Genomic DNA, 12,731 nt, shown 5'->3' on the forward strand with positions numbered 1-12,731 from the left:
GTGGGAAATAGTTTCCCATTGTCCGATACGGTTACGAACTTTTTACTAATTAGTAGTTCCCCCCGGCTTTACTTGGAATTCAAGTATGATTTTTTAACGTTATCTTAAAAAATCAATGAAATAAATAAAAGAAAAAGAAAACAAAAAGAATGCACAGAGTTTTTTGTGTAATAGACAAACGGGCATGTATTTTTATATATGGAAACAAATTAAAATTTAGGTTCAGGAACAAACAATGGGAAATAATTTCCCACATACAAAAACCTTAAAATCTTGACAAAATCATATCGTTATCACAATTATTTTAAAGCAAAACACAGGGAAAATAAGTCTTGTTTATGATAGTATTCAATTCAGTGTATGCACTTACCAGATATTTCTTCGCACTTAACCTCAAAACACTAAAAAAACTGTTTATGGCTTTCCCCTCTTGTGTGTATTGGCAGGAGGGATTTTGCCAATGACGACGTTTTAAGACGTACTACGCACGATAAGAATGTTCGGTGAATAATTTTGATTTGGTGATAGGAATTGTGCTGGGAACCTAAAACAAAAACATTTATTGTTATGGACATCACAGACAACACATGACATATGTACAGTTTATTAGAAAAAGAGCGGGAAAGGCGATAGTTTTGACAGTTAGGCAGCATGCCAACATAAGGAGAAAAATAAGAGATGGACAATAGATATAAGATGACAAGTATTATAGAAAGAGTAGAGCAAGTAAAGCCGTTAAAGTTTTATATTATTATCTTGTATGTGTTTAAGAATAATTCCAGTGATGGGAGGATCCATGAAAAAAACTGTTGTTATTGCAAAAAAAAATCACGACAACTGACATTGACTTCGACTTATGGTCACAAATGGCGGCCGTTAGAAAAGTGTTGCCATTTTTCAAATTCAAAATGTTACTAAGATTTTAAATCTGTATGGTTGGTATCGCTGAGTGCTGCCATTAAAAAGATAAAAAATATTTCGTAAATTAAAATGTGAAGTGGGAAATAATTTCCCGTTATTTGATTAAGGGTTAAAAGTCTAGAAGGGAGGAAGTTTTGAGTAAAAAATCCTAGCCTGATTGATTGATTGATTAGTTTTACTTCACACTTATTTAGCTTGAAGTCATAAAGACTACGTACTTGAATAATTATGTAGTAGATAATAGGTACTTAATAATGCATATGTATGTATACAGTGTGTTACCAGGACCCAAGCTTTTTTTAAGGGAGGTTAAAATATCGTATATCTATAGTGTAACCATGACATTAATTTAATTAATAAACTAAATTTCAGACTTCGTTAACTTCCTAACAAAATTTTAATTGCCCGCAATGTACAGCACAGTAAATTGACAAGTAAGTGCTAATGACAGCTCTTCATACTTTGTTTATTACGAAGTTTATTTCAAGATGCACTTAAGATAACTACCCCACATTAAATCCACTCTGGTCTCATTAATAAAGACTTTACTACCAACTAAATTAAACTTAAATACAAACCCCAGATTTTAATAAAATAATACATTAACCCCACATAATACGAGTACTTGACGTTGGTTTGGTACCTGTCTGAAGTGATCGAGAATCCTTTCCTCAACTTGCACTGGCATGATCCCGTGCATGGCCCTTTCAGGCTAACCAGGGGCGATTGGCCTATTCTCACGAACTCGCTGAAAAGCCGCTGTTATCAATCGAGCATTGTGTGGATGTCGTCAATTTGGGAAGTTTCATATAAAGCCTTAAGCCTTGAGCTGCAGTTCCTCATGTATCAACAACTCTCGAGCATTGTAACCTATTTTAAAGAAAAGCTAATACCAGTTTTTCTAATATTTTTTTGGTTTGTTTTGACATAGTTGACGACATTTGAAATTGTCATGTCAAAGTTGACAAAAAACTCTTTAATTAATGTATTAAAACCTCCATACATGAACCCAATGATAAGGACGACAATAATTTTACGATAGTTGTCTCAGTTTTTTACCCTCGTACCACGACATGCCTTGTACCACGTGCGTTAGCGATATGAGTAACGACAATTACGCAGTACACCCACTACATTGCGTGTGCGAATTTTGGAAATTTAATTGAGAAGTTAATTTACATAATTATGATTTGCTAATACACGCAAACAACTGCTAATGGATCATATTATTACCAGCTTTAATAAAAGCCCGATGGCCGGTAACACACTGTATATTGTTTTTTTTTAACTTATTATTTTAATTGGTGTAATTTGCACCTACTTAACCCTTATCTTGGCATTGTAACACCCGTGATACATGGAACTTTAAAAAATCTAGCAGGTTCACTTTATTACCTAACAAAATAATTCTGCCATAAATAAGTCAAACTACCCTCCTTTATTATATAAAAAAATAATGGACACAAGTTTCATTGTAAATTAATTAGTAATAATCAACATGGCGCCGCGGAAACAACAGATTTCGTTTCCTACTGGAAGTTTGGCACTTATTTCATAGATTAGTATAAATTTTTCTATAATCTAAATTTTGATGCATTTACTATCTGTTAGGGCATAAATATTTACATTGCGGTCGAATTTAAAAACATTTAATACACAGAATATTTACATGAAACTGTTATATATTATATTTGATACATTGCCAAGAACTCAGAAATGTACATATCAAAAGGAAAGTATAACATTTAATACATTGCCAAGTTGTCGTCAAAATAGGTTGACATGATTTTTTTATTTTTTTATATTTGTGGGGTTACAACACATGTTTCAAATATGTAATATTAGTTTTCGTATTATTTAGTTACTAAACTTTGTTTTTTTTTAAAGTAAGTACTTGATGTTTTTCGACGTATATTCGTACGGTGTAGCATTATTGCTACGCCGGCTTTATGGGGTAAAAATACCTTCTAAGTACAAAAAAATATTTTTTTTTAACTTTGAAGTATTTGTTTACTTTTCCTATTTTACACAACTTATTGTTGACAACTTTTTTGAAACTTTACGGGATCAAATTTTTCTTCGATGTGATCAGGTATTCCTAGATATAATTAATTTTTACAGGTGTAATAGTCATCTGATGCTTTAGATAGCGTTTAATTAGCAATAAATAATGATATCTGTTGCATTACAAGTTTTATTTTTATTAAAGTCCACATTTTTCTTCTAAAAAGTAGGTAACTGGTTTGTCGAGGGATTGGCATTGTATCAAATATGATACATATGATTTTCCTAAACTGGAAAATCCTGGTTTTTTTTTCCTTATTTTTTAATAGTCTAGTATGCTCAATAGGTGAACAAAAACTAAAAAAAAAATATATTTAAGATATTTTGAGGCTTGCCAAGATAAGGGTTAAAAATGGGTCTTAAAATAGATCATTCTTTTGACTGTGTAAATAATAGTACGATACATTCAATCTTTGCTCATCTTTTGTTTTCCTAGTCAACGCCACTACCACTACGGAGGCGCCGTGTAAGAAAGGCAGCCCAAGACCTACGCGCGACACGGGCTCGACCACTAATGACGCGCATGCGACAGGGTCGACGGGTGGACAACAAAACACGAATTCTTCGTCAAGTGAGAACTATAGCGTTAACAGATTATTGGGCTCATATTTCAAAGTCACTACGATCACTATAAGGCAGGCCCTACACAAGCTTTAGGCGTAACACGAACAATGGCGTCAACGGTCGGTCATCATCATCAACAGGGTGCGACTACTGTTGAACTGGAATGAGAAAACTTCGTAGATATGCCGAATTCCACATTAAATAAATAATAAATAAATAAATATTATAGGACAATTTTTACACAGATCGACCTAGTCCTACAGTAAGCTCAATAAGGCTTGTGTTGTGGTGTGGGTACTAGACGACGATATATATAATGTACACAATATATATAAATAAGTATATACATAGAAAACATCCATAACTCAGGAACAAATATTAGTGATGAACACACAAATAAATGCCCTTACCAGAATTCGAACCCCGGACCTCCTGCTTCATAGGCAGGCAGGGTCACTACCGACTAGGCTAGCCCTCTGCAACTGTGGTGACTTTTTTAGAGAGATTCTACTGATGTGGTGTCTATCAGACGTCATTTTCGTTAATTCACTAAAAATAAACTAATGGCAAAATGGTAACTATTGTTTTATATACCGATCATTCCATTTATAATTTAATAAATTCAATTGTAAAATAATTTTAATTGTTAACAAGCAGAAACGTCTGCGAACGATGCTATTAAGCTTAGAATAAATTTAAAAGTGTCGAAGTGTGGTGTGTGGTAGATGTCGCTAAGGGTCCCCTTGACCCATAATATGGTGGAAAGATTTGCTGGCTATGGATGAGGTCTTGGTGGCTCAGATGGCAGAGCGCTGGAGTATCGATCCAGAGGCCGTGAGTTCAAGTCTCACCCAAGACAGTAATTTTTCCACTTTTAAAGGAGATCGTCGATTTTGGGCCCAGAGTCAATCATCACGTATATGGTACAGACTATTACAGTAATTATATACGCATTTTATTACTGAAAAAGATATAATATTGGGTAAAAATGAAACGGGAATTAGAAATATATAATTAAAAGACATTATATTATTCATTTCCGTAAATCAATGTATTATATATTAACAAAAACCTTGCCGTCGTCAACATCTTTATTAGCATTGACATAATGCTCAAATTCACTCAAACCGTGAGGTTTTTTCACTAAGGAGTTATAAAATCTCATTGCATTAACCTTAAGGTGGGTAGCCATAAGTCATAGTTGACATAAGTGCGTTTCGATACTATTCAAAATATTATTAGTGTCATTCATTATTTATTTAATATATCCCTACTTTTAAATTCTAAATCGACTGTAAAAAGGCCTAAAATAAGTAGTTAAGAAATATAGTAATCTGACTTTTTTTTTAGTTACATAGTTTGAAGATTTAAACGAATTCAGAATACGACGCTATCATGCTACTTTTATTTAACTAAACGCAACCATTTTTAACAACCTGTCAAATATTTTCAAATAACGCCAACCTTAAATAAACCTTATTTCATTGAAAGAAGATTTAAAATGAATCTGTTCACTCTCCGTAGAAGTATTTATACCTAAATAAAACATAGAGATAATCTAAAGACAGAATAAGGCACTAATCAGTCCTGAAGTTGGTACTTATTTTAAAGGATTTTCCTCGATCGGCCATGTAAGATATAATTATTTATGTGGTGAGGTCTCTCAGACACTATAGAAACATTAATATTCTTGTGAGGTGACGTCTGATAGACACCATTATTACTATGAACAAGTACATAATTTTATGAGGTGAGGTCTGTCAGACCCAGGACTTATTGCTGTGCTCACGTCTGTGGGACACCCGCAGCTCATATCTACCGATGCATGCACCACGTTGCCACTCGGGCATCACTTTCCGATGCCGCTAGTCATTTGAGGAAGGTAATGAGCGAGACAGAGCCTTATCGCGCCGTACGCCGAGATAGCAAAAAAAAAAATTTGGCGGTGTCTGATAGACCGCACATCAGTCGCAGAGGGCTAGGAGGCCGTTGTTGTTATAATTGTGTTGCCATCTCAGTAAAGCCGCTTTGCGTTGTATACAGGGTGGAAAGATAAGTCGGGCCCTGGAGGGAAACTACCTTAAATCCTTAAGCTATCTCATTTTACTTAAAGGAGACATTCCTTTATTTTTAAAAAGAAACAAAACTGCATTCAAAGTATTTTTCTTTTTTTCTTCACTTTAGCTTGTCTAAAAAAATCTTGAGTACTGAATATTAGATTTTATGGATATTTTGTACGACAGACGAGTGTAAGACCTAATGTTTTTTGGAGAAATATTATCATTAACATTAACTGTATCGACTAGTAGAATAAAATTCGAGTTTTTATTTTTTGGAATTTTTAGTCGGTTCTAGTCCCGGGCGAGGCAAGCGAGTTTTAGAAAATCTTTGAATGCAGTTTTGTTTCTTTTTAAAAATAAAGGAATGTCTCCTTTAAGTAAAATGAGCCAGCTTAAGGCTTTAAGGTAGTTTCCCTCCAGGGCCCGACTTATCTTTCCACCCTGTATATTTCATACCTACTAAGTTATTAAAAGTACATGGAACGGTATACAGATTTAAAGTATGTTTTGGCTTGAATATTGACGTGTTAAGATCGCACTTCGAACTCCGAATCGTGGCGAATTATCCAACATTTACAACATTTATTTGCTAAACGCTATTCGACACAGTGTTGAATACAGTTTTTTGAAAACAGCTCTGAAAACAGATCCGATATACAAATATATCTGATTTCAATTGTACCCATGGAAATACTTATTTGTTGTACTTATGTGTTTAATAACTTACAGATGCATTAATATTATGCCCTAATGATGAAATCTGGATTGACTGCAAACCCGGTTATTGTAAGCCACAATACTGCCGGGATATAGGCAGACTCATAGCTTGCCCGCAAGTTGCCGACCCCTGTCCGGGAGGCTGTATTTGTAGAAAAGGCCTACTCAGGAGAGATGGAGATGGAGTTTGCATTCCAGAAAATGAATGCCGTAAGTAATAAAATAACCAATTCAAGTAATACTGCCATTTACATTCATTTCTTATCATGACACTCTTAGCAGCAGATAGTACTTACAATATTAATTTTATACTTTTAATAAAAACTAAACTAAGTAGTAAGTAGATAAGATTATCAGGGGGACAAAAATGGTTATACCCAAGCAAGAATTGAACATATACCTATGTAAATCAATATAAATACCACTGACAACGAATGAATTTAATACCGAATCTATTACACGATTGTATGTAGGTAATGGTAGGTAATGTACAATATAGGTAATGGTAGTTGAGAATAAGTCTACAACAATATTTTTAGGTATTTTCTCTGACAATTAGTGTCATACTTACTTATTCATTTCATTAGCTTCATACACAATAACTAGTTTTTTTTTTTTCAGCCATCAATCAACCTTGTTCTGACCCAAACGCAATCAGAAAAAAATGTGCATCGCATGAGTCTTGCAGACCAACATGCTCTGTGCCAAACCCAAAAATCTGCCCTAGAATATGCATTATAAACGGATGTGAATGTAAGAAAGGATACGTTTTGTCAGGGCCAAGGGGAATATGCACGAAAATAGAGGATTGTCCCAGTAAGTATCTGTTGTACAATAGTTATATATGATACAAGTGCGGAAAGGAGGAAATTCGAAACGAGTGCAGATAAATTAAAACACGACCGAAGGGAGTGTTTTAAATCGACACGAGTTGCGAATTACCTATTCGCACGTGTATCATACAACGTTTTACAGTACATATGGCCCTTTAAACTTTTGACATACGCACTGAAAGTCCTGTTTCCCGCACTAGTGCGGGAAAGTAGGCCCATATGTACCTACTGAAAATAAATTGACAATACTTTGCATTTTAAAAAATCTACTCACTTTTGTAAAATATTGATTTGCTATCATTTAAACATTTCGCATTTCGTTTGTTTCTTTGCTGGAAACTAATTAGATAGGTAACAGTTTATGATACATGTAACGTTTTATGCATAATTTCTGACTTATGATCAGATATTTAAAAAAATGAGGTGTTATCACTACACCTTATAAAACAAAGTCCCCCACCGCGTCTGACTGTTTGTTTGTTTGTATGTTTGTTGGCGATAAACTCAAAAACTACTGAACGGATTTTCATGCGGTTTTCACCTATATCAATAGAGTGATTCTTGAAGGTTTAAGTGTATAATTTGTTAACCTGTACAAGGCGGGTCGCTAGTTGAGAAATATAATAGTAATACCGAACTCGTCCAATTATAGAACAAATGTACTGTGGTAACTGATCATTTAATTGCATTGCAGAAGGTAACGTCAGCTGTAATGGAGATCCCAATGCGGAGATAATGGCATTCCCCCCGCCATGTCCGTCGACGTGCGAGATGCCGAACGGGATCCCGGGATGTTTGATGATAGGGCAGGACGTAGGATGCGTATGTAAACCTGGATACATAAAAGACGACAACGGCAAATGCATTCTACCAGATAACTGCAAAGGTAAGATGATGAAAAAATGTTGTTATTTTCTCATTTACACTATGTAAACAAAAGTCACTAGTAAATTCATAATTTCGAGACAATTTCAATATGGCCGTTTGTTTACATAGTTAGCAAGTTCCATAGAATGACACTTTAAAGTTTCGTATGCTTTGTCCCGTGTCACGTGTCAGACAGAAGCTGACAGAATTTCAATTTCAAATATAGCATTTTTTTGACAGCGGCATAAAAAAGGGTTAATCCACGTGGAATATTAGAGTCAGACCGAGAAAAGTCTGCAGCGATTTTGATAGCCCACGCAGTGCAAGTGTCATTTCAAACGTCAAACTTCTATGAAATTATGACGTATAAATAACACTTGCACTGCGTGGGCTATCAAAATCGCTGCAGACTTTTCCTGGTGTAACTCTATTGTTATATTTTATATTTTTATATTATTTGATCTAGGACGTAAGCTTCCTTTAATGCTTTTCTTTAATGCTGGCCAAATAACATACGCATCGTAGAATACTATAATATGTTTATTTCATTACTGACCGCTGATTCCTTATCGAGACTACTAAGTACCTACTAAATAACCCGAAGTTGTTGTTCCACATCTCCTGCGCTTCATTTCAGTCTTCGCATGTTGCTGTTCTTAAAATTAAATATCGATATACATTTAAAAGCTGAGAAAGTTGTAAAGGGATGTTATATTTTTAACCGACTTCAATTTCATAGAAGGAGGAGGTTCTGTATTCGGTTGTGGCTATGTTTTTTTTTTTTTTTTTTTAGGTGGAAATCCTTGCGGTGCAAATGCATCTTTCGCTTGGTGTAAAGTAATTTGCCCAAACAACTACTGCCCGGTGGACGATAGCAGGGCCATAATCGCATGTGACCCTCCTTACCCATGCCCCAGCGGCTGTGTTTGTAAACTAAACCACAGAATAAAGAGCCAGAATGATCACAGATGTATTTTAAGTTCAGACTGCCGTAAGTTTTGTATTTTAACATTTACAAAAGTTAGGTGATTGACTGACTCAAAGAAATGTAGATAACTTATTACATAGGTATAGCCTGAACACGAATATTATGATCGCCATGTTGCGTAATTTCATTGGAACTATTTTTTTGACATGACAATAACAGCGCTCAAGAGGACAATGATCATATATTTCTGGTCAGGCTTTACCTTAATTGTGATATTTAAACTGAATACCCCTTAAGCATAAGCATCCGTTTTCTAACTTATAAATTATTCCAGCTCCCGTAAACTGTACTCGTCCTAACGAAAAATGGAGTCCCTGTCCATCAGCCTGCCTCAGTGAAAACTGCGAAGATGTGAACAACCAACCTACCACGTGTAACACGTTAGTTCTAAATTGCGATCCGAGGTGCATTTGTAAAAAAGGACACTTTAGAAACGCATCGGACATATGCGTTCCAGCAAAAGATTGTCGTAAGATATTTTGTTGCGAATTGTATATCAAACTTGATAAGAGTTGGGCCAAGCTAACTCTGCACAGACTTTGCAATATAAAGGTTGAAAGCGTCTCCATTAACGTTTAATTTCTATGAAAATATAACGTTTAACGTTACGTCAAAATCGGTGCACAGTTAGCTTTAGTCCGACTATAGCATTTTTGTCTTTTTATTATTATTCCTGTACAAGGTAAACATAAACTTATAATATTTTGCAGCAAATAACCAACCGAAACCCTGCGACGACCCCAATGCAGAGAGGTTAGAATGCGCACCGGCACCCTCATGCCGATCTACGTGCGCAACACCTAACCCATCTCCATGCATACTAATCTGTGCAGTTAACGATTGTGTCTGTAAAAAAGGCTTTGTTCTGTCAAAGAAGGGTGGAAAATGTATACCCGTGGATCAGTGTCCAAGTATGTGAAAAGCGTTTAATTTTTTTAAGTCAAACTTTTCGTACTTATATTACGACAGAACCTAGAATCACTCGCCCCGATTGTACTCGCTCGACGCTTTACGCCGACCGCTATAGGTACATTTATTTGTTTTAACCAATGTATGGTGATTGGGATGCACGCTTAGACCGTGCGATTACCTACCCTCGGGCTAGAGTTTATTTTTTGGATACCTATAGGTACACCTAGATTGTAATATCTGTGTTTTAATATTTTTTTAATGATGTTTTATAGAAAATGTACCTTGCAACGGAGACAGCAATGCCGTGATAATAGCCAATCCGCCACCTTGCCCGTCGACCTGCGACTCTCCCAACGCCAGTTATTTGTGCAGGAGAGCCGTGCCGCCTGTAGCCTGCAAATGCAAAGATGGCTTAATTAAAGCCACTTACGATGGCAAATGTATCAAGCCAGAAGAATGTCCAGGTATTTAATTTCAAATACTGGCCTGTTATATATCGCTGGCTCAATATTGCAGGGTTCTATGTTTCACTTTTATCGAACTAAAATTTGAACATTGTCATTGTGACGGTTTACTGTGTTGCAGAAAGTTGTATGACATTTTTTTGTATTGCATAATGTTACTTGACAGAAATGTCGTTTGGCAGAATTAACTTTCGCATAGCATCATTTAGCATACAATCACTTCGCAGAGTTTTATAATCCAGAACCATGTTTTGGCATACTGTTGATGATCATAATAGTATTTTAAACGAATATGGATTTCGCAGATAAATGCATACTATTTTGGTGGCATAAAGCTATCAAGTTTAATTAAATGTGATGTTATAAATGGTTTTAATTGACTTACCAATGTGCTGCAGTACCTATAATTTATAGTATGCTCTAACATACTTAATCTGTTTTTATGGCAGTTGATCTTACTTTTTAGGTAGCCGTTCGTTTTTGTAGGAGGTTGCAGCTCTAACCTAACCTAACCTATTTTTCTGACAGCCATTCGTTTTTGTAGAAGGTCGCAGCTATGTCGCAGCTCTAACCTAACCTTTATTTTTCTGACAGCCATTCGTTTTTGTAGGAGGTCGCAACTCTAACCTAACCTATTTTTCTGGCAGCCATTCGTTTTTGTAGGAGGTCGCAATTCTAACCTAACCTAACCTTCTTTTCTAGCACACGTCCAATTTTGTTGGGGTCGCAGTTCTTACTTAACTTAACCCACTTTTCTGCTAGCAGAAAAAATCATTATGCCATAATAAGAGTATGCTGCAGGATGATTATGGTACATAAAATTATGCTAAACGAAAGTCAGCAACAGTAATCTTCTGCTTAATGATATGCTGCTAAATGTATTGTATGCGTAGTAAATAGTAAGGCCAAGTAATAGTTATGCAAAATTATCATTCGACAAAGTGTTTCTGCGATACATGTTATGCGTAATGTATTTCTGACAAACTATATAGACAGATGAGGGGAACCCCATTGGGACATTAAGTCGAATTTCAACTATCTTGAAAATGTAACATAGAACACTGTAATATTGGGCCAGCGATATGAACTTTATGTCCCTTTACGTTTCCATTCTATCAAAATAAACATCATTTGATCAAGCGTTTCTATACATTAATTACACTCTGCGACTAATAAATTATTTTTTTAGGTGGAAATCCTTGCGGACCAAATTCAACATTTGTGCCCTGCAACGTCCGTTGCACTAATGGGTATTGTCCAGTCGATGATAAGCCGGTGATTACTCCTTGCGAACAACCTTACCCCTGTCCAAGCGGCTGTGCATGCAAAATTAACTATAAAAGAAAAAGCATCAATGATGATAGATGTATATTAGCTTCGACCTGCCGTAAGTTTAGTTATTTTCTTCAGCTTTCTTTATAAGTACCACTTACGTGAAAAACTCATTATGAACAATTATTTACTGTAATATTAAGAACTTAAAGCGCAATTGCAGGTAGTTTTATTGTGTTTTCTCGTAATTCCGATAAGTTGGACTACTCCAGATTCGAGCAAGATGACATTCCTCGGTAAACAAATGTAATCCTTTTTTTAGCCCCCGTTAAGTGTACTCGCCCCAATGAAATTTGGAATCCCTGTCCCGAATGTCTCGCAGAAAGCTGTGCAGACGTTAACAACCAACCTACCACATGCAATACATTGATCTTGAACTGCCAGCCGCAGTGCGTCTGTAAAAAGGGGTATTTCAGGAATAGCACTATAAGCATCGGTTTTACCAAAGATAAATGCATTCCAGCAAAAGATTGCCGTGAGTATTTATTTTATATAAATATAAAAATATTTGTACTTAGAGAAGAAGTTTTCATAATTGACCAAGGAAATTTACTTGTTCACGTGTATTAGCGATTTTATTTATACTTTCCTCAAGTCAGTCTCAATAATTCGTTAATTTGTACATTTGTCCGCCTAATTAAGCTGGTTGCACTCCATTTGGTCTATATTTTACAATTAATATTTTTAAATACGATTAATTACTTTTAACAAGTGTCATAGCCTTTTACTACCTAATTATTTTCCTGGTTAGTTACAATTTACAAACTAAACATAATTACAGCCCAAAACAAGCCCTGTGAAGACCCCAATGCGGAGAGGGTGCAATGCGCACCGGACCCCTCCTGCCGGTCAACCTGCGCTACGCCCAATCCATCGCCTTGCATAGAGATTTGCGTGATTAATCAATGTATCTGCAAAAAAGGCTACGTTTTGTCAAAGAAGGGTGGAAAGTGCATACCCGTAGATCAGTGTCCAAGTAGGTGCCAAAAACTATACCTACTATTACAAT

At 35.6% G+C, this 12,731-nt stretch overlaps 1 protein-coding gene and 1 long non-coding RNA gene across 2 annotated transcripts in view; one reads left to right on the forward strand and one right to left on the reverse strand.

Annotated features, from left to right (window-relative positions):
- Positions 1-12,731, reverse strand: part of LOC134805539 (uncharacterized) — a 624,519-nt gene that overhangs the window by 400,262 nt on the left and 211,526 nt on the right. The gene's annotated exons all lie outside the window — the stretch shown is intronic.
- The window catches only part of LOC134800386 (zonadhesin-like), a 48,392-nt gene that overhangs the window by 28,318 nt on the left and 7,343 nt on the right, over positions 1-12,731 (forward strand). Inside the window, exons 21-31 of the mRNA XM_063772888.1 lie at positions 3,422-3,556; positions 6,339-6,536; positions 6,948-7,142; positions 7,854-8,045; positions 8,820-9,017; positions 9,289-9,483; positions 9,725-9,925; positions 10,199-10,390; positions 11,580-11,777; positions 11,985-12,197; positions 12,504-12,698. Of these exons, the coding sequence (XP_063628958.1) occupies positions 3,422-3,556; positions 6,339-6,536; positions 6,948-7,142; positions 7,854-8,045; positions 8,820-9,017; positions 9,289-9,483; positions 9,725-9,925; positions 10,199-10,390; positions 11,580-11,777; positions 11,985-12,197; positions 12,504-12,698 (2,112 nt within the window). The remainder of the gene's footprint in view (positions 1-3,421; positions 3,557-6,338; positions 6,537-6,947; positions 7,143-7,853; positions 8,046-8,819; positions 9,018-9,288; positions 9,484-9,724; positions 9,926-10,198; positions 10,391-11,579; positions 11,778-11,984; positions 12,198-12,503; positions 12,699-12,731) is intronic.

The sequence above is a fragment of the Cydia splendana genome, chromosome 2 (genome assembly GCF_910591565.1).
Source record: "Cydia splendana chromosome 2, ilCydSple1.2, whole genome shotgun sequence".
Taxonomy (NCBI): Eukaryota; Metazoa; Arthropoda; class Insecta; order Lepidoptera; family Tortricidae; genus Cydia; species Cydia splendana.